A 19,754-nucleotide genomic window follows, 5' to 3' on the forward strand; every position below is an offset into this window, starting at 1 on the left:
GACGCATTTCATACACCTATCGTTTATATATTTTTGTTTTCTTCTTATTTGCGAGTTCACAATTTCTGTCGCCGTTGGCGTATTACGTCACGACAATGGCGCGGTTCCCGATTAAACACGCATAATTTTCACGCGTAAACGAATTTACGTTTCGTGTTACATACGCGAGAACACGCGAAATTCTCATTTCGCACTCCAAAAATCAGTCGACCGTGTAATGCAAAGTAACGAGCAAACGGTACGAGTTGCGGAATATGCAAATCATGATAGTGTACTTTTTAGCAAAATTTTGACGCTATATATATGTTTGACGGGTTATTATACGAAACATTGTCGTCTAATTACTGCAAATTTCCTTCTCGACAACGTTTCTGAACACTTCAAATTTTTGACGTAACGAAGAAAAAACCAACAGATTTACGCCAGAGTACGATGCGTGAGACACATCACGTCAGAGATGTGTAATAATATTCTTCAAAGAAAATTTATTCGTTTATTATAATTAATTTAGTAATTTAGTTATTGTATTTTTTTCTTCTTGTGTTGTGTATATATACACACTCAAATATATTACACTACATTACATTTTGTTTTTTAACAATAAGATAATTCTCTCTTTTACTCACTTACTTGAAGAATTAGGTGAATTATTTATTCATCTATTCTCGCACACAGGTACAAATTTTGTGGCTCGCTGCCAAATCACCTGGACGATAAGGACGTGCTGGATGATGATGAGCGAGATAACAATAACATCATGTCCGATACTATTGACGGCAGCTTCGGCGGCACGTTGCCGCACAAAAAACGTTCATTAGGGGTGCATTTTTCGGACAGCGGACCGACCGGTACTTTGGATCTCGTTAAGCATCGATCGCAAGATTCCTTGGACGAGAATGATCCTTGGAGGTAGTATCTCGTATAAAAATAATGTAAAAAAACTTGTTTTCATATCACGGAGTGATATGTGATCAACGTGTTGGTTGTGAACATACAACGTAGCGCGCTTATCTCCGCCAGAATTTTAATTATCGTTAATAAATTGCTGAAATTTATTATCCTACACGCAATTCGTTTCGCATTTCATCGCAAAACTATCGAGGAACGACAATTTGGAAAATTCCAGTAATGTCCCTCTTTGGACTTAAATCCATGTTAATCGATTAATCACGCGCAATCTCTGAAGTTCCCAATCTCAAACTTGCCGCATCCTCGATGTGCACGCGAGCAAATAACTTCTCATATTGTAAAGTCAGGGAAAATGATCTTCGTGTCGATCCTCGTCGGCAAGACGGTTGCCGCTTTCGGTTGCAAGTTTCTCTCCGGTGGAAAATCAGCCGCAAGCGATCCCTCCGGTACGGTTTCAGGTATCAACAGAGCGACCTCGATCTGGTGCGATGTCGTCACGGCAACTTCGACTCGGTCAAGAGAAATCGCAGCGCCGATACGGTGCTCGTCGATTCTGGCAGTCGATACGGTCGCAGCAACGTGTCCTTGGAGAACAGATGCCACCGAAACTCGGATCTCGATCTTGTCGGCACTTTGCCGAAGCGTAAGCAAGACACGAGAAACAACAGCAGCAAGAGTCTCGAGTCGAACTCGTCGTCCTCGCAGCCGTGTATAATAAATGCAACCGATATGGACGACGATCTGCTGATGAAGATACACAAGCCCGACTGCGAGCTGATTAAGCATCGGCAGCAGTTTGGCAAGTGCGTTGATTTAAAGCTGAACAAATTGGTGAGCGGTGAACCGCAGGATCAAGGGTACGCGTCCGAACGTTCGCCCGAGGACGAACATCCACCGTCGTTGCCGGAACAACCGTTTCCAAATGTGACATCCGGTAAGTGATCAATTATGTTTTTTCTTTTGTTTTATTTTCTCACAGGTGTTTTTTATGCCACAACTATTATATACACTCTACTTTTGTACGCCTTACAGTATATAATAAAATTTTCAAAAGTACTATCTCTCAAAGAGCTTTTGTCTATTTTTATCATTAGTCGAATATATAATTGAAAATGTTTCATGAGATAAAAAATTAATTTTACGTGTAACACATGTTGTCCGAGCTGGTTGATCGCGTTTGAAAAATTGTATCTATACTGGACGCGCGCAGAAAACTCTCGAAATAGGTCATTTACTTTCGGCATCGGACCGATATCGAACGATTTGATCGATAGCCGGTCGCGCGAGTGCGTCACCGTTCGCACGTTTCGCATGAATGTGCCTGTTCCATTGCGCATGTGAAATCTACATATTTTCAATTTCAATCTCATGCATTCGGAAGGAGCTGTTCGCCGAGTGACGCTGCTGACGAATTATTCCAGCGCGTTACTTTCCGTGTTAATGTTGCCGCAATAATTCAGAAGGAAACTGAGTTTTTGTTATAATGCGCGTCTAATTATCAATACAGAAATAACGCGCGTTCTATCTTACGTGATTAACCTTTTCGCTCCGGGACTGGTCCATATATGGACCAGCAAGAAAAGCAAACGTAATAGATGTTTATAAGGTCAATTTAATGCACTAAATTTAGGAAAAAAATTGAAAAAAATCCTGGTTACTTCTTTGACCTTCAAAATTAACTTTGAAGGGGGGGTAGCAGGTTATTAATAACTTTTTCAGCTAAAATGCGAGGTCAATTTTAAAGGAAAAATCCCCGGAGCGAAAAGGTTAATTTGTTTATATATAGTGTTGATATGTGGTCCTCTCGAATAATTTTATCTTGTTACATTCGCTTTAACATAATAATGAAAGTATCAGCGCACGAGCGCGCACAGTGTTATATCTTCGTGTGTGACTCTCGTTGAATTATCACGCGAATTCAACGTGACGCGTGTTTCGCACTTAGCAGATGCGCAGTTTCACACGGTGCTATTTTTCGCATTTAATTTTTGTTTGATTCAATATCGCGTCAATATATTGTATCCAAACAACAGTCAATATTGTCACCAGAAAGATACGAGACAGATCGTTTTTATTTCATGAAATAAAGTAACTCGAGACCAAAAATAAATTAAATCGAAACACGAAAATATTGTGACATAAATTCTAACGATTTCGGCGAAAAATTCTAGTTCTCGGTGCAACAGAAAAATTTAATTCACTCCGTTGAATGCATTTATAACCAGCTGTGACACGCTAAGACATTCCTTAGTATGTTAATAACATGATTTAACAAGTCACCGTTGTTGTTCGTTGTGCTTGACGAGCGAGCTTTGCGGTGGTAGTTATGGTACCCTTGTTCGTACATATTCTGCCTGGAGCAGAGGTTCTCAAGGTATAAAGTAGTCCAAAGTAGTACTCTGCTTGTAAGAAGTTTCACGACATATCTCATCGTCGTAACGTGCTTTATTCGTAGTTTTCTAAGCTTACTTTCGCTGTTTATGTCTATTTTGCGCGCGACAAAATTTTTTCGAATTTCACAACGCGGTTCCCTCATTGTCAGTCATTCTTTCGGGTTTGCGTTGAATGTAAACCCAAACTTTTTTCAACAGTTCAGCCCCGTTTATATAGTCGAATGCGGGATAGCAGAATACCGGTGCGAAATAACAATTGCAAGTTGATAGTGAGATCTTCCGAAATTGTTGAGCGCACGTTCCGGATATACACAATGTGGTGAGCGAGACAATCCAGTTTGAGAGACCCTGACCCAGAATATATGCGGTCCTTTGTGAACAACTTTACGGTCGCGCGTTTGTGCTCTGTGCGGACATTTGCGGCGTATGATCCGAAGCCGACTTCAAAATTACGAGGTTACTGTGTAATATATCGGTCGCACGGTGTGCATACGTCGTGTTAAAAATCAACAAAGGCAAACTTGCCGGATCGATAAACATATCAAGTACAATTCTTGTTATACAGTTTCCATATTTGCAGTGTAGATTGTTTATACTTGTCATTGTATATCGCTACAAAGAATCGTGCACCCGACCGGAAAATATTTCACGTTTCCGTGTCGGGGAAAGTCAAGGACTCTTTTCCTATAACTCGATGTCTGTGGTAGAACGTTGGTTGAATTTGAGACGAGCGATTAAAGTTTCCGCAGGCTATTTTCATCCAGTGTAGATATTTGAAACTAATTCACATCACTCTCTCTTTCTCTCTCTCTCTCGTTGTTTGCACATCATTGGCGTTGATAAAAAAAAGACACTCGGTTTTGATTGAATGAACGTATGAATCAAAAAGAATAGAGTCTGTCTTGAAGATAAAGTTGTTGTCGGAAGATTGATAGTAAGTCTTGATATGACTCGGCGATAACGACATTATTACGATTTACCGGAATGAAAGACAACTTAATGATCGGAAATCACAGTTTCCGCCGAAAAATTGATCCAGATCTGGCGATGTTTCGTTGAGAAAGTAGCTTTCAACTTTTAGATTCGCTTTTTACAAAAAAGGAATTTTCCGCAAAAAGATATTTTCTTGTCGTAACGACGTTCAATTCGCGAATCATCTCGCTCACCCACTTTGCGGTACCGCCTTACTTCTTTCCAACGCTGACATTGTAAGTTTTCTAAGTCAAGAATGCGCTATTGATCGCAGCGGCCGTTGCACAACCGCTCTCACCTTATTCCGAACTAGGTCACTTCGACGTACGTGTTCCATGCGTCTCACCTATTGACCTATTTGTTGAGGCGCGAGTTGTCGGGACGTCGATCGAGGACGAGAATATTGGCTATATTGTTTCCCGGTTTCAGCGTGTATTCTTGCACGTTTTCCGCAAGCGGGTTATAGGATGAGCTTTGCAGATAATTTTGTACAAGATGTTACGATCAACTGACCGTAATGCAAAAGTTCAAATAATTGACAGTATTTTTGGGACACACTGGACTATTTTTTCGAAAAATATTTTTGTTCAATATTTATTTCATTTTTTGTTATTATTTTTCATGTCATTTTATTTCTATTTTACTCTATGATTTATTTGTTTATTATATCTATTGGTTTAATTGATATAGGATATAGAATATGACTCACTTTAGTATAGAACAAACGTCCGTGATTTTTTATAAGAAAATCTAAATTTAAATATATCATGTTGCATAAGATTTTTCTCGCGTAATACATTTAAATAGTTAGAAAAAAATCGCTATATGTATGATTTCATATTAATTTATTACAGATTTGGTATATATGTGAATAAAATATCACTATATAAAATCTGTTTCTTTTTTTTATTTGAAACAATTATGTACTTTCTATGCTATTCGTGAATGTAATGATTCTGAAAATTGAAATCGTAAGACAACATTTTCGCGTGCACAAAAGTTTCCGATAAGAACTTTCGGCCCATTCGATCGCACAACACATTTAAGGAAGAAGGTAAAACTTTACAATCTTTACAATTCTTGCAACTTTTGCACATTGTGCCTGTACGTCCCTAATTGATCTAATAACTTCCCCTCTTTCCGGTAAAAACAAAGAAAAGCGATAACGCGTTGAATGTTAATGAAGGGATAAAAAAGGAAGACGACTTATCTTTCGAAGAGAATGGATATACAGATCTTCTCTTATCTCAGTTTATCCACAGAAATCCTCATAGCACAAGAAAATCACTTTTTTTTTTATTGCCCGTTCATGTTTAAATCTTTGAAGACAAAAATTACTATAGACATTTACGTAACAATTCATAAATATTATAACGTTTATTCTTTCTACACAAGAAAAAAATTGTAATAATTGTTTAACTTGGATGATAATTAATTACTAACTACTATATAAGAAAAACAAGAAACATAATATATATTTAATTAAATGTAGCAACAATTTAAGCCAAAGTTGACATATTTTCAATTTATAATCTATTTTGCGTTTTGCGACTCGATCGTCTTCCGCGCGGAACATATTTAAAAATACCGGAACTTGGTTCGTAATGCCTACCTCATCCCCAGCACGAAAGTAATTTCCGATCGACGACCCTTGCTTCGTGCGCGTGGCGATCGTAATTTGTCAGGAAGTCTGCCGACGCCGGGGTACATCGCGTGGCGTGGTACGTAGCCTCATAGCATGCCACAGCATGAATAATTTCGTCGACCGATTGCCTAGCTAATGCTAGGCCCTCGTCGGGCGTTCCGGATGTGCTGTTGCACGGTAGGGAAATTTCGGTTCTTCGACTCGACTGGGATAGCGTGCACGCCACCGCGTCGAATTGGCTACCAGATAATTCCCGACAGGTTGTTGCTATACCAGGAATGACGTCAGGGCGAATTACACAAAAAATTTAAATAAACAATACAATCTTACAAGCATTATAAAAAAAATATAAAAGTTAGCGAAATATTGTAATGTGTGAACAAAAGATTTTTTCCTCTATTTAAGATTTTACTTTACAAACTTTCAAAAGAAGCAGTTATTCATTTTTCACTGCCTTCACTTGATAGTTTTTTTTAACTACCAAGATCACATTAACATTCACAATCTTGAAATTTGTGCAACTCATATATCTTGCATATCTCTGCTTATTTATGCGAAATGAGGAACATAAAGGACGTTCGATTTCTTTCACGCAAAAACCGTCGGCACAAACATTCAGGAGTTTCGGAAAGTATTACGACTGCTTTCCTGCTTCTTCTTGGTCGTCGTAATCCATAGCTGGACTGATGGCGATCGCGTTATTGTAGTTTAATGCTCCCACGTATTGCATTATTCGAGTCGATAGCGACCAGCCGTTTATGCGCGCGAAACGCCTCGCCCTAAAAGGAGATCGTTGTTAATCGCGATCGCGTGCCGTGGATTTTCTCGTCTTTAAGAAATCAGTAATAAACGTGCACGATAAATGCGCTCTCTGATATTTCATTCGGTACAAAAGAAAAACGTGAGAAACAGTCACATCAATTTTTCGCGAACATTTAGTCGACTTTATTTTTAATTCTTCACACGTTCTTAGTCATTTTCTGCAGATTTTCTTGGCTAGCGCATTCCTTGAACGAAGCAGAGCTCTTCGAAATAAAAGCTTGCGTAACTGAAAACTCTACGGCAAACTAGAATCTTTCTCTTTGAAAGGATGCTATAAAATTTGTAAATGGTTCTTCGAAGTATAACTTCTCACAAATAACGATCGATCAATATGATAATTTCGGCACTTTAGTGACAGATTGTTTGTTCATTTTCATAAAGAATAGATTTTTCGGAGATGGATTTATGGATTTCACTCAATTGGAGATAATCCTTACAGAAATATTATAAATTAACAGAGCATAATTCGTCAAATTAAGTTGAAGTCGTTGTTTGCTCTATTACCAACTCATCGTCACGGTTCTCGTTTATTATTACAACTTAAAGTCAGCGATTTTATAAGTTTGCACGAATACTCTTTCGATCCTGTCTCGTCGTCGCTCTTCTGATGTGTTTCAATAAAGCGCATTATAGAATATACGATAACAAAAAACGTGTATCAACCGCGCTGTGAAGAGCAGGTCAATGGAACACTCAGCCGGATTTCCGATCGGCGGACGGAACTTCTAGGTTTGACCGCGTGTTCTCTCAGCCCTCTTGGATAATCTATAGCCGAATTGATGGCGATCGCGTTATTGCGGTTTAATGTCTCACCGCCGCGTCGTCCTCGTTATATTCCGCTGCACCGCTTTTACGCTTTTCACAAAAACCGTTGTATGCGGTTGCAACAATTTCTTTTTGGACAGACATACACGATAGTTTATAATCGGTGCGGTCAGATACTTTACAACTACGCGCCATTTCACGCAATAATCGTTTGTATAATAAAAATCTACGCAACAAACTGGAACGCGAATAAATCGAGTCGCGTTATAGCGCAGATGGCATTAACTGTAAGCGGCATAAATCGTGTCTCGAATATTTCACAGAATGCGCGTGACATTTGTTTCGGACAATCACGTCATTGAATAATAATGGAATATCGACGTATAAGTTTTTTACAAAAACAACATTTTGTTCAATTCATACGTTGTCACTATGCGTGTTTATTCAGATTTTTTGTTGCTCTTTTTATAATTACTTCTGTCTATAATTTACTCTGTACTCGCCGACAAGCTTTTTAATTTCTGTTCTATTCAACTCGATATATCGATCGGATAAAATTACGTCGGTATCAATGTCCAGCTGCTGTGTTGTGCAAGGTGAGAAAGATCTTTGTTCTTTATTACGTTAGAAGAAAACGTCCCCAGAGCGAACAAAAACATGCAGGGCAAAGAGTGGCGACAATTGTTGATCGATGATAATAATAGCTTAATGATGTTTTCAACATGAAGAATGAAATGGTTACGATTGACTATTTTCTGACAAGCTTTCGTACATAATCGATTAGAATTCTTGGTAATCGAAAAATATCCTGCGGCGCGAGTTGAAATTAAGAGAAACTTATTATTATAAGAGAAAAACTTATTTATAGAAAATTATCAATAAAGATCATGCAACAATGTCCATATTGAAATTGATTCAAAATGTTCATATGTGTAGAAATGAGACATGTATTTATCTTGGTAATTTGTTTAATCAAAGCTAATTTGAAAATGTTTTTGTGTAATGTGTCTCCGGCTAGCAGTTTCCTAAGTAAAGTAGCTGCCTTAATCGCGCTCAGTGCGAGCACGATTTTAAATGTAACAATCGTGTACAATGGAACAATGTATTTACACGTGTGCGTAGCATACAGGAAAATTGTCACTTCCGTAAAATCGGCCGTCCAATTTCACGAGGCGTTTAGCAAACGATCAGGGGAATCCATTGAATGAGAAACTGTCCTGCAATTTCGAAGCGATTTTAACAATGGGGCCTCAGTCTCTCTTTCGGAAGAAGTGACACTGTATGACTCCAGACAATAATGCGGCAAACGTAAATTACTCTTTTGTAAGGTGACGAATGAGGGAGGGAGCGAATTTGAATAGCGAGCAAAGTGAACAAAGTGAACAATACGCGCAATATGTTGGCTAGATCGGGTCAATATCCGGTGGAAGGTGGGTCATTTCGAGCTGTGGAAGTCGTTTTCACATTGATTTTCGCATAAAACACTTTCGAATCGCCATTTTACGAGTCATGAACTTGAAAACTTTGACAAGATTTTTAGCCGCTCAGATGCCGCACGTAATTTTTTGTGAAAATTCAAAAACCATATCTACATAGCTCACGAGTTAGTTTTGCCAAGTAACAAGTTGTTTGGACTATTTTAAATAAAGATATGCGGTCACACCGACTTTGACAAATTTCAATTTATATTACTGTTTAAACCAATACTGAAAGCGACTGATTTTAAATTAATAAAAAAAATGAAAACAGAGATAGGAAAGCATGTCTTAATACAAAATATCGATAATAGAAAAAGTCTTAATTGTTTTTTAATTGACACTAATTACTATTTACACACAAAATTTGTTACTTTATATAATATGTCGCTTCAAACTTCTGATGCATTGCATCATAGGTATGTTCTATTAGAAACTTCTATATTAGTTGATGCGGTTGTTTTCATTACTTCGATTGGGGTGCTGGCCTGACGTTCTGCAATACCGATACTTCGGCTATTAAACATTAACTTGATGCGAACATAGCACGTGACATAGTTGCATCAAAGTTCCGAAATCAAAAAATAATCACGTCTGTGTAAATACGTACAATTGTCGGCAAATATATATGTTGATGTTGAAACGCTAACAATATAGTATTACACATTACATACACACACACTGAGAGCGCTCGCATGTTTACGCATATTTCGGAAACACGGTTTCTGGACAAATGTTACGAAAATTATAGCCGACAGAACTCATTCCGCAAAAGTTACTGCAAGGCTTGAAATATGCATGTAGTACATCGCACCGTGGCGTAGGATACCGCGACAGAAAGTAATTGTTCCTGTGTTGTAGCTCAAATATTAATTCGTCATTTCAGCGAAAGTGACCAAGTTGTGATCATTACAAGTACACAACACACTCCAGACTTTGTAATTTTCAATTCTCGATTTTATATTTTTTATACGCGTCATAATCGACGTCATAATCGTTTATAATAATATAACCTTTGATATTTTTTAATATATTGTGTATATAATAAATTTTTAGATGAGTATTTTTTATTATAGTTTATATAAGCTGCAAAGTGTCGGATATTTCAGCTACTCGAGCGTTCAGTATTATTATGTTTGAGTTTCGACAATTGCACGCGCGCGAGCCACGTAAAACAGATAAACGAAATATTCTTAGCAGAACATGACGCCTCTCAAGAGGCGGTTTGCAATTACGGTAAAAAAATAATTTAGTTTAAATTACTTTGCAGAGAGTACATTCCGAGTAACGCTGCAGAAAAGCAGTCGCGGTCTCGGTCTAAGTCTTTCCGGTGGCGGTACTGCAGGACCCGTCAGAGTGAAGAGGCTCTTCCCCCAACAACCCGCCGCCTTGTCCAATAAACTTCAAACTGGCGACATACTATTGGCTGCTAATGGAATCCCGCTGACCGGTCTCACAAATTACGTGAGTAATTTTTAATTAACTTAATTAATTGAACATTAACACTAGATTTACCAGACCAGTCATTTTGACTGGTCGTGCAATTTCAATTCAAAATTCCTACTGCATGTAACATTTGCTTTCCGAAATGATGTTATGACTTTTGTAGCTATAAGTAGAGAATACATTTTATGAACTTAATGTTNATTTGCTTTCCGAAATGATGTTATGACTTTTGTAGCTATAAGTAGAGAATACATTTTATGAACTTAATGTTACTTTATATATATTCGTAACAAATATATTTTTTGTATTTTTTAATAGGTATATTTAAATAGCTGGTATATCTAGTGTTAAAAACGTGCAGAAAAACGAAATTTTTCTTTTATTACATAAGTAAATCAAATAATGAAAACTTACAAACTATGCATAACGCATACATATACATTTTATAAATGTTACACAACTTCTAAAGACAATAAGATAAGAGTTAGTAACATTCTCTTAAAGAAGATACCGACCGTTGGCGAACTTGGAAGACATATTATATGTAGATACGCGGAGGAGGAGGGAGAAGTAAGTCCTGCGTGATCTTATTTTGATGCTACTTGTTGCAGGAGGCTCTCGAAGTTCTGCGTACGACGCCCAGTACGGTCGAGTTGGTGGTGTGTCGGCTTCCAGGAGATAGTAATGTAACGCCACCGGGTGCGCCACCGCCACCTCCGGCAAGACGAGAACCGCGTTTACTCAACCCCTTGCCACCCCTGCAGATCGAACCCTGCGGTGTAAGTAGCGCTCTTTCAACGAACAACGTTCGATGAACGTATATTTACGTACATAAAATTGTTTACCAAGTAGAATTATTTCAGAGACATAAACAAAAACCACAAACATAATGTTTTATCCAATTTTTTAAATTGTTTTAAATCTTATATAAAATTATACTCTAAGTTAAAAGTTTAAAGATTCGCAATTAAGATAGATAAGTCTACGCAGGAGTTTGACATCGAGATGACAAAAGTTGGCGGCAGTCTTGGCTTTACTCTGAGGAAAGCGGATAGCAGTGCTTTGGGCCATTATGTACGGGCTTTAGTGCGCGAGCCGGCACTGAGCGACGGCAGAATACGACCAGGTGACAAAATCGTCGCAGTGGATGGAGCACCTTTGTCGCCGATGAGTCACGAAGAAGCCGTCCAGTTGCTGCGACAATGCGGGCCGACGGTGAAGTTGCGACTGTACCGCGATTTGGCGCAAACCCCAGTTTCGGCGCTCTCGCCTACCGAGCCCGATCATCCTCTCCGTCCTCCACGAACAAGTTTGAGGTAATTAAAATATTCAATTCGAACTTGTATAAAATATATAAAGAACAATAATAAAAGACAAAAAGTCTAAAACGAGCCACAATAGATAAAGAGAGTTAGCAACAAATGAAACAAGTTTGATTTTGATGAAAATTTTATTTTATTTTTGTTGAGTTTAAAATTCAAAGTCTGAAATTGCTTTTCTCTCATTATCGGTACGTGAACTTGTTTTTATAACAGAATAACTATATGTTATTTTTTGATAGACAAGAAGCTGTGGATATGCTGTGTGACTTAGCAGTCCGAAAGCTATCACCTGGCGCATCGAGTGGTTCTAGTAGTTGCAAACAACAATCCCCTGGTGCATCATGTAACTCGCCACGAAGACTGCGTCGACTCGCTACACGTACTCCTTCTGCTGAGACTGTACAAGGTATCGTAATTAATTAGCAACATTTGTACAGGACTTTTTGCGTAATTATAAAAAACTGTAGGACAAATCGCGCGGGATAGAACTATCTTTTTGGATCTCTACGACAATCTCATGTCACGAAAAAAGTTTTCGCTTACAAGTGTCCTCCGTGTCGTAGAAATTCCTGAGGACAAGCTGTGCGACATGCAAACAACGTCGTCGACGGCCAGCCAGGCGGAGACCGCATCGGATTCGGATCAATGCTCCGTCCGAACGCAGATCACCAAATCTCAGGCAAACACATCTGCAAACGACATAATCGACCCGCCGCCACTTTACGATGTCTGCGACGAGGAGAACGATGATGACAAGTTACAGTCAAAGTCAACGTCCAACAATCTGACAGCGGCCAGACCGAGTTTCCTTGATTTGTCGGCACCACAAGGCAAGCCGCACTTCCAATTTTGTAGCGTCGATTCGGACACCGAGTATCCCAATAACGGAGACTTGATCCTCGCCGAAACAGAACGAGGCCGACTGGCTGAACCGAGCTACGGCGACGACAAAAGCGTGACAATAATGTCGAGTGACGAGCACGACAACGACTTGCCGTCCGAACCGGCTTCAATGCCGCCGGTACTTTCATCTGCTAGCAGCAGCAGTACCACAGCCTTCAGCTACAAGAATCCAGCTTATCAGAGCGCCAATCCGGCTTGCAGCAGCAGCAACAGCGATCCGACTGCATCCAAAAGCAAAGTCACACACTCCAGCGATCAAGACATACCAGGTAATTATTTGCGTTTGTTCTTTTCTCTTCAGTTTTTCTTTATTGACTTGGTAAATCTATGAGATTACAGAGTTTGATCGAGTAGTGTGATTTTTGTTGATTGATTCACTTATATATTCAATATTTAAATCGATTATTTGAATAAACTCGATAAACTTTTACATTTACATAATACTCGATTCAATATTTTATTCAGATCAAGTATTATATGATTGAGGTATATATTGAGATTTGTTTTGTTATAAATATTTAATTTTTTACGTGCGTGCAAGCTATTATTGAAAAGCTTTTTTGTTTTCTAATTGTGCATTTATTTTAATAAATTCATGAATATATCATTAATGTATCATGCGCTTTCTTTTTACTTTTTTTTTTTAACATTATAGATTTAAAACAAAATAAAACTTTTCGTAATTAATTCTCACGTTGGTAAAATTGCATGTACGATTTGGTGGTGCAAGTTACGTCAGTATTGTCAGTATTGTCGTGGCAGAGAGAAGGAGAAAAGAAAGATAAGATAACACACAGTCACGTCGCTGTAAAAACAGGCAACCGATTCGCGCGGGCGTCAATCAGTATTATTTCCATTCCGATAAACTCGGTGTTTTGTTGCGTCGCGCAGGAAAGGTCTTGGGAACAGACGATCCTGGTGGCAGTAAAGGGTTGTTGAAGTGGAAGGGTGTGATGTTTGCTCCGAATGACGAAGTGGAAGATCAAGACGCGGAATACGATCAAGAAGATACTGGAAAAGATACCACTGATTCAGTAGCTCCTACAAAAGATCATGAACAAGGCAGTGAGGTTGGTCCCTTTATCGTATCGCGACTTTATATAGTCAAATTACACATGTCATGCGTATGATTGCAAAACATCGCATCGCAATGTTGCGCAATTTGTATTCGCTGTTGCAGGTGTTCATGGTAGAACTGACGCGAGGGTGGAACAGCCGGTTGGGATTCAGCCTGCAACCGGAAGGGAAACGTACGGTGATATCGGTCGTACACCCAGATAGCGTCGCAGCCAAGGATGGCAGATTAAAGCAGGGTGACGTGTTGTTGATGGTGAGTTTTCAACTACGCGTTTTTCACTCTCTTATAAGTATTTCTTCTTCTTATAGAACATATATACATACAATTTCTTGTTTCTTCTACCGCCAGGTTAATGAAGAAAGTGTGGAACACATGTCGACGGCAGACATAATAGATCTGCTGCGCAAGATACGGGGCTCAATAGGTATCACAGTGATGAGAAGATCCAAACGGGAGAATGTAACGTGACACTAGTCCAGTGCGTGATTTAAATAGGAAATCAATAAAAATAATGTTCTAATCAGCATCTTCCTTATTAAGAACAATAGTGGATCTTATGCAGTTATTACATACAGAAATTTACTATAAAATCAAACGTAGAGGCGCTGATTTTTTTTTTTTTTCAACAAAATCTCGTTATTAAGATAACAATAGAAAATTAAAAAGCGTGATTTTGTAATGTGATTAGAGATAAAAGACACGATGATATAACAAGTGTCATCAATCAGTGGATTTATCAAGAATTGGAAGAAAAAACGAATCACTCACTGTCAATGGCGAAAAATCATCTTCACAAGAGACCTATCTTCACAAGATAATCTTATTCTACGAGAAAAAAGCAGTGCGGACGCGCGGCGCGCGCTTCCAGCTGGATAAGGGAATTTTCTTTTTAGTATTGTATTCGATCACAAAAGACTATTATCGAGAAGAATGACACGGTAAAAACTCGCAAATGTTCTGACATATTCGAAATTCTGAAATATTTGAAAATATAAGAATCTACTCTTTATTCTGAAAGTTAAACACTATATTTGATAGTAAGATAATTGAGAGATGCGTGAATTGTCAGGTCCGATTTCATGAATTCCCAGTTTGTCGACGTAATTTACATTTTAAATTGATATTATTTCTCTCTAGTTGAAATCGCAATATGTTTGAACGTGATAATTTATTAGCTGTCATTTCTAAAGGACATCTGACATATCAATCGCAAATTGCGTAATATGTAATTGTAGAATAATCGAAACACACTCTAATTTTGAAGGCTCAGGTCTATGCATTCCTTGGATGAATTTGAGAATCAAAAGATCAATCAAAATATAATTACAGAAGACAACATTGCAAAACGAGATTTGGTTCATTTACAATTATAGCCTCAAAACATAAAGTATTAATATTAATTACCCCTCGCATGAGAAAACGATCTCGATCATTTATACAAAGCTGCGATATACTATGTGTGTGTGTGTGTGTTCGCGCGCGTATAGTGTAAAGATGTTATATTTAAAAGTTCATTAGCATAAAAAGAATTCTTGCCTGAGAGTTTGTACATAGTAGGTACATTTTACATATTGCACATACGTCCTTTATTATACATGCATTACTTCATATTTTTATTTTGTGAAAAATAAACTTTATTTCGAAGGGGCTTGACATATATTAGCGTGCGAATTAATTAATAATATAATATATAAAAATGATACATAAAAATAATAAATATAATAAATTCCTAATAATAAATGTAAATATTAACTTTATATAATAAAATTCGTCGTGCTATAAACTTTACATTTTAGCTTTGTCCATTTGTAATTAACAGCAGTCGTTGATGTTCTACTTAAAATATATTGTGATAGAAAAAGAACTCACTAGAGAAATCTTTATTTAAATAAAACAGATAATCTATTTTCAAAACTTTTTTCTTAATTAAGTAGAAGAGAATTGGCCTTTTACAATTGCCTACCTTTTGCCTTGATATAATATCGCGTTTTTTCGAGGCTGTTACCTTTAAACTCTTAGTGAAATGATAGTCGTTGAGAATTATAGAGAAAGAGAGAGCGCTTGTAAATAAATTATAGAATGAGAGCATCAGAATATTTTAAAATGTTATAAGATGTACATAAGGTTAAACATAATATTATATAGCTATATAATTGTATATAAATCGATACCAAAGTGTAAATTAATATCAAAGTTGTGTAACATCAAAGACACATTTTATTGTAAAATGTAAAAATGATCGTTAAAGACGAGCAGTTATATTTTGTTAGTGTTTGACATTATCTCTTAAGATTATTAAATTATTGTTAGTGTCAATATAAATATCTGAAATATATGTAAGTTTATTGAAATCTGTGCGTCAATTGATTCATCACTATTGTTCTCCTTTTTTTGATATAGTAAATAAAAGTTTGTGTTTAATAAAACTCATTTCTTTAATAAAAGAAGAAAAAAGGAAATAAATAATACTAATACTATTAATATATATTCTGCTTTTAATCTCACATATCGTTAATGTTTTACATTAATGTTTTACATTACCTATAGAGAAATATTGTACATTTCTTTTTATATTAAAGGCACTATATATGCACATGATAGAAAACTTATATATACAATTCCATATAAAACAATGTAAAATTATAATCATAGATCTACTGTTCAGGAAACTTCAATGTTTCTCATTTATTTCTATAGTTTTACTATTTTAAAGTTAACTTATTTTGTTTACTTTACTGATTTTTACTTTTTATTTGAACAAATTTCTACGAAGTTTTGCTTTTCAATCTAACAGACTTTTTTGCAAAAGTAGATCTATTTTTTGCACGAGTTACACGTGATTGTTTCTTTTGGCTTTGGGATTTTGCATGGGAATTTTCTTCATCCCATGCAAAAGTTTCATTGTTATTCTTAGCTTCGCTAAGACAGAATCTCGAATGGAGTTTAGTTAATTTCTTGGCAGTGGACTTATTTTCATATTTTTCTTCGTCATTTGACGTAAGCATCACTTCACGCTCACGTTTTCTAAATGCACAAGTTTTTACATCTTCATCTCTTGACTCTAGATTTTCTTTCTCGCTTTTTGTGCAATTAGATTCTTGTGTATTACGCAACTGAGTTTGCTTTACGCTATCTGTAAAAAGTGACTGTTTTATTAAAAGTTTCACTACTTTGAGAAAAACAAAAAAAACTCTAGAATTATTTATAACTTTATATTTGTGTGTATATATATAGATTTTTATCACAATTCTAAAACGAAAAAAATAGCTATTAATATTACAAGTTATTTACCATAATCATCCTGAATATTACCGACATTGTCCTCTATTATACATACATCTTCATACAAATCTTTATTGGATAGATCTTTCTGTCTCTCATCCGTATGTTCCGAATTTGCGACTCTTTTGTCTAGACTACATTTAATGTCACTTCTACTTTTCTTCATAGACAATATACTTCCTTGTTTATACTCCGGTTCGATTTCAGTATAGTCAATTGATTTTTTTATATTACTGTCTATTTCATGTTTCAAAATATTATCTCTTGACTGATTAGTACAAATTATCTCTTCTTGTATTTCAGCTCTTTTGAAAAATGACATTTCTTCAATTCCTACTTTTTCTGTTTTTACAATAGAAGTTTCTAAATCTGAGCTACAAGCACGATTTGAAGTTTTATGATTTAATAAACTTTGATTAGTAGAATTAGTAAAATCGGAAGAATTAGAAGATAACTCAGTTATTACAAAATCTTTAGGATCTATAGAATTATTACTTGACTTTGTTTCTGTAATGTTATTATTATGGGAAATGTTAGAATATTCTTTGCTAAACATATTACGTCGAACAGGTAATTTTTTTGAAGGTTTTATTTTTGCAATTATTTTATCAAAATTATCTCTGTTTTCAGCCACTAAAAATAAAGTGTAAATTATATATATATATGTATATATATATATATTCTAATTATTATAAATCATTCACACATGGATGTACTTACAATATTTTTTTCTCTGTTGCTCTATAATATTATGTTCTGTACATCTGTTAATGTTCAATTTCTATAAAATTTAATATATTAACATACAAAAATCATTACGTTACTTTGTAAATGATTGATAATAATTATTCATGATATAATACACTTACATGTGATGAGATGTTTGCTTTTTTTTCTATATTCTCTTCTTCTTCAAGTTGTTTAATTATCTCTGATATTGGCCTCGGATTTACTTTATCACGTTCTGCATTATAATAAATAGTATATTTATTCAATCTTTTTTCTAACATTCTTCTGTCTCCTTGAGTCGACAAGCCGAATTGTTTTAGCTTTTTCTTAATTTCACTATCTTTCATTAAACAAAATACTAGCTTTGGCAGTGGTTTCAATTTTGGTTCATTTCTACAAATAAACAAGTATTCAAAGACATTTCTTAAACATGTATTGAAATATTACAAATTGTATTCAACTAAATATTGAGGTTGATATGAGCTAAAATGCTGAATGTATGTGCAAATAAATATAATTTTTTTGTAATGTGTAAACTAATACACATTGAAATTTAAATGAAATGTAATTCAAAAATATTCAATTTGTACAGAATGTTTGATTTCCATCTCATATCTCATTATAAAATGTAAAAAGCCTTCATTGCAAAAAAAAACATCTTGGTTAGAAGTTGAATCTGGATTTCTCACAGACATCTAACAATTTATATAAGAATTTCCTCTAAAAGCTTTCAACAAAATAATGTCATATACTTACTTTTTAGGTTGAGCTTTTGCATTTTCCCTTTTTAAACAATCATCCAAATGTTTATTAATATTTGTTTCACACACATTTACTTTACAAACTGGACATATTACCTTTTCATGATTTTCGTCATTTCTTAAACTTTTACTACTCTTTGGTGTAAAAAATGACGATATTTTACGTTCTGTACTAGTACTAGGAGTCAATATATTTGTCTGATAATCCTTTCGTTTATGAGGTGTAGTGTTATTAGTTATAAGAACTGGACTATCAGAATTTTTAAGTAATGTTTTACTTGTGTCTTCGATACTTTCTATTTTATCATATTCTGAATTGCTTGAAGAACACATTAGTTCAGAAGTTGTATTTTGTACAGTATTTTTTAATAATTTGTCTTGATGAGATATTTTCATAAGTTTCTTCTTAACATTTACAAAGTGAGTAATAATTTCATCCAAAACTTTGTTCTTTTGTAAATCTTTCTCAAAGGTATTTTCAAAGCAAATTGGACATTGTGTTTTATAATACAGATATTTTCTAATACACAAAGAGCAATCTAAAATTAATTTAATATATTATATATATAGATTTCATACATGTATAATGATAAAATGATTTCAAAAGAATACTCACAATTATGTGAACACTTAGTTATCATACTGGTATCCATATATTCATAACATATCCCACATTGTAATAATTCATCAATACGCTAAAATACAATATATAGTACCAAAATCTATTGTTTTCGATTCACATTATTTTTTTTTTTTTATATATATAGAGCTATATAACACAACAAAATGTTTTTATCACCTGGAACTCCATGTATTCTTTTGGCCACATAATTGCCTTTTATTTAATTATTGTTTGACGTGCTTCCAACTTCCGTTTACACTTTTTCAATATATAAGTTACAAAACAGCAAAGATGAGAAGAAAATTACGATCGGTTTATTATGTTTTTAATTTTGACTATATGTAAATCTGCGTTCGGGAACACCATTCGTTTGCACACAAGCGTCATTGGGTGTATTCAGGGGTACGTTCCAAAATCCTACTTTGGTTACTAAAATGCTATATTTTACGTCACGTGTACTATAGTTTTCGGTTCCCAAGGTAAGATTTTGGAACCTTTGACTATATAAATATGGACTGCTAGTCGGGAGATCTGACCGTAGACGACATTGAACAGCGCACTCTGAGTTTGGGCCAATAACTAATAGGTCGTCACGTGGTCCTTGCCAGTGTCACCAGTATTATATATATA

At 35.6% G+C, this 19,754-nt stretch overlaps 2 protein-coding genes across 3 annotated transcripts in view; one reads left to right on the forward strand and one right to left on the reverse strand.

Moving 5' to 3' along the window:
- LOC109857944 overlaps positions 1-15,848 on the forward strand; it is a 69,053-nt gene extending 53,205 nt beyond the window's left edge. Inside the window, exons 3-12 of the mRNA XM_020434743.1 lie at positions 676-909; positions 1,368-1,843; positions 10,252-10,445; positions 11,039-11,206; positions 11,418-11,743; positions 11,989-12,155; positions 12,313-12,921; positions 13,544-13,722; positions 13,833-13,982; positions 14,079-15,848. Of these exons, the coding sequence (XP_020290332.1) occupies positions 676-909; positions 1,368-1,843; positions 10,252-10,445; positions 11,039-11,206; positions 11,418-11,743; positions 11,989-12,155; positions 12,313-12,921; positions 13,544-13,722; positions 13,833-13,982; positions 14,079-14,198 (2,623 nt within the window). The 3' untranslated portion in view covers positions 14,199-15,848. The remainder of the gene's footprint in view (positions 1-675; positions 910-1,367; positions 1,844-10,251; positions 10,446-11,038; positions 11,207-11,417; positions 11,744-11,988; positions 12,156-12,312; positions 12,922-13,543; positions 13,723-13,832; positions 13,983-14,078) is intronic.
- A 357-nt stretch (positions 15,849-16,205) lies between these two features.
- Positions 16,206-19,744, reverse strand: LOC109857968 (E3 ubiquitin-protein ligase RAD18-like). 2 transcript variants are annotated; one of them, XM_020434790.1, is made up of 7 exons: positions 19,302-19,744; positions 19,119-19,197; positions 18,498-19,041; positions 17,882-18,134; positions 17,733-17,793; positions 17,022-17,645; positions 16,206-16,863 (listed from the first exon to the last, which is right to left on the reverse strand). In XM_020434790.1, the coding sequence occupies exons 1-7, from the start codon at positions 19,329-19,331 to the stop codon at positions 16,496-16,498; spliced, it is 1,959 nt and encodes a 652-aa protein (XP_020290379.1). In that variant the 5' UTR covers positions 19,332-19,744; the 3' UTR covers positions 16,206-16,495. The 2 variants fall into 2 exon arrangements, with proteins under 2 accessions (XP_020290379.1, XP_020290388.1); XM_020434799.1 differs by lacking the exon at positions 19,302-19,744 and having other exon boundaries at positions 18,498-19,022.
- Between the last annotated feature and the right edge of the window lie 10 nt (positions 19,745-19,754).

The sequence above is a fragment of the Pseudomyrmex gracilis genome, unplaced genomic scaffold (assembly GCF_002006095.1).
Source record: "Pseudomyrmex gracilis isolate BER0280 unplaced genomic scaffold, ASM200609v1 scaffold_5, whole genome shotgun sequence".
NCBI classification, from domain to species: domain Eukaryota; kingdom Metazoa; phylum Arthropoda; class Insecta; order Hymenoptera; family Formicidae; genus Pseudomyrmex; species Pseudomyrmex gracilis.

Coding starts and splice junctions, on each gene's coding strand:
- LOC109857968 (XM_020434790.1), bottom strand. CDS start 19,331: ATGTGGCCAAAAGAATACATGGAGTTCCAG. Junction 17,794..17,881: donor AAGCAAACATCTCATCACAT/GTAAGTGTATTA, acceptor TAAATTTTATAG/AAATTGAACATTAACAGATG. Junction 16,864..17,021: donor TAATATTCAGGATGATTATG/GTAAATAACTTG, acceptor CACTTTTTACAG/ATAGCGTAAAGCAAACTCAG.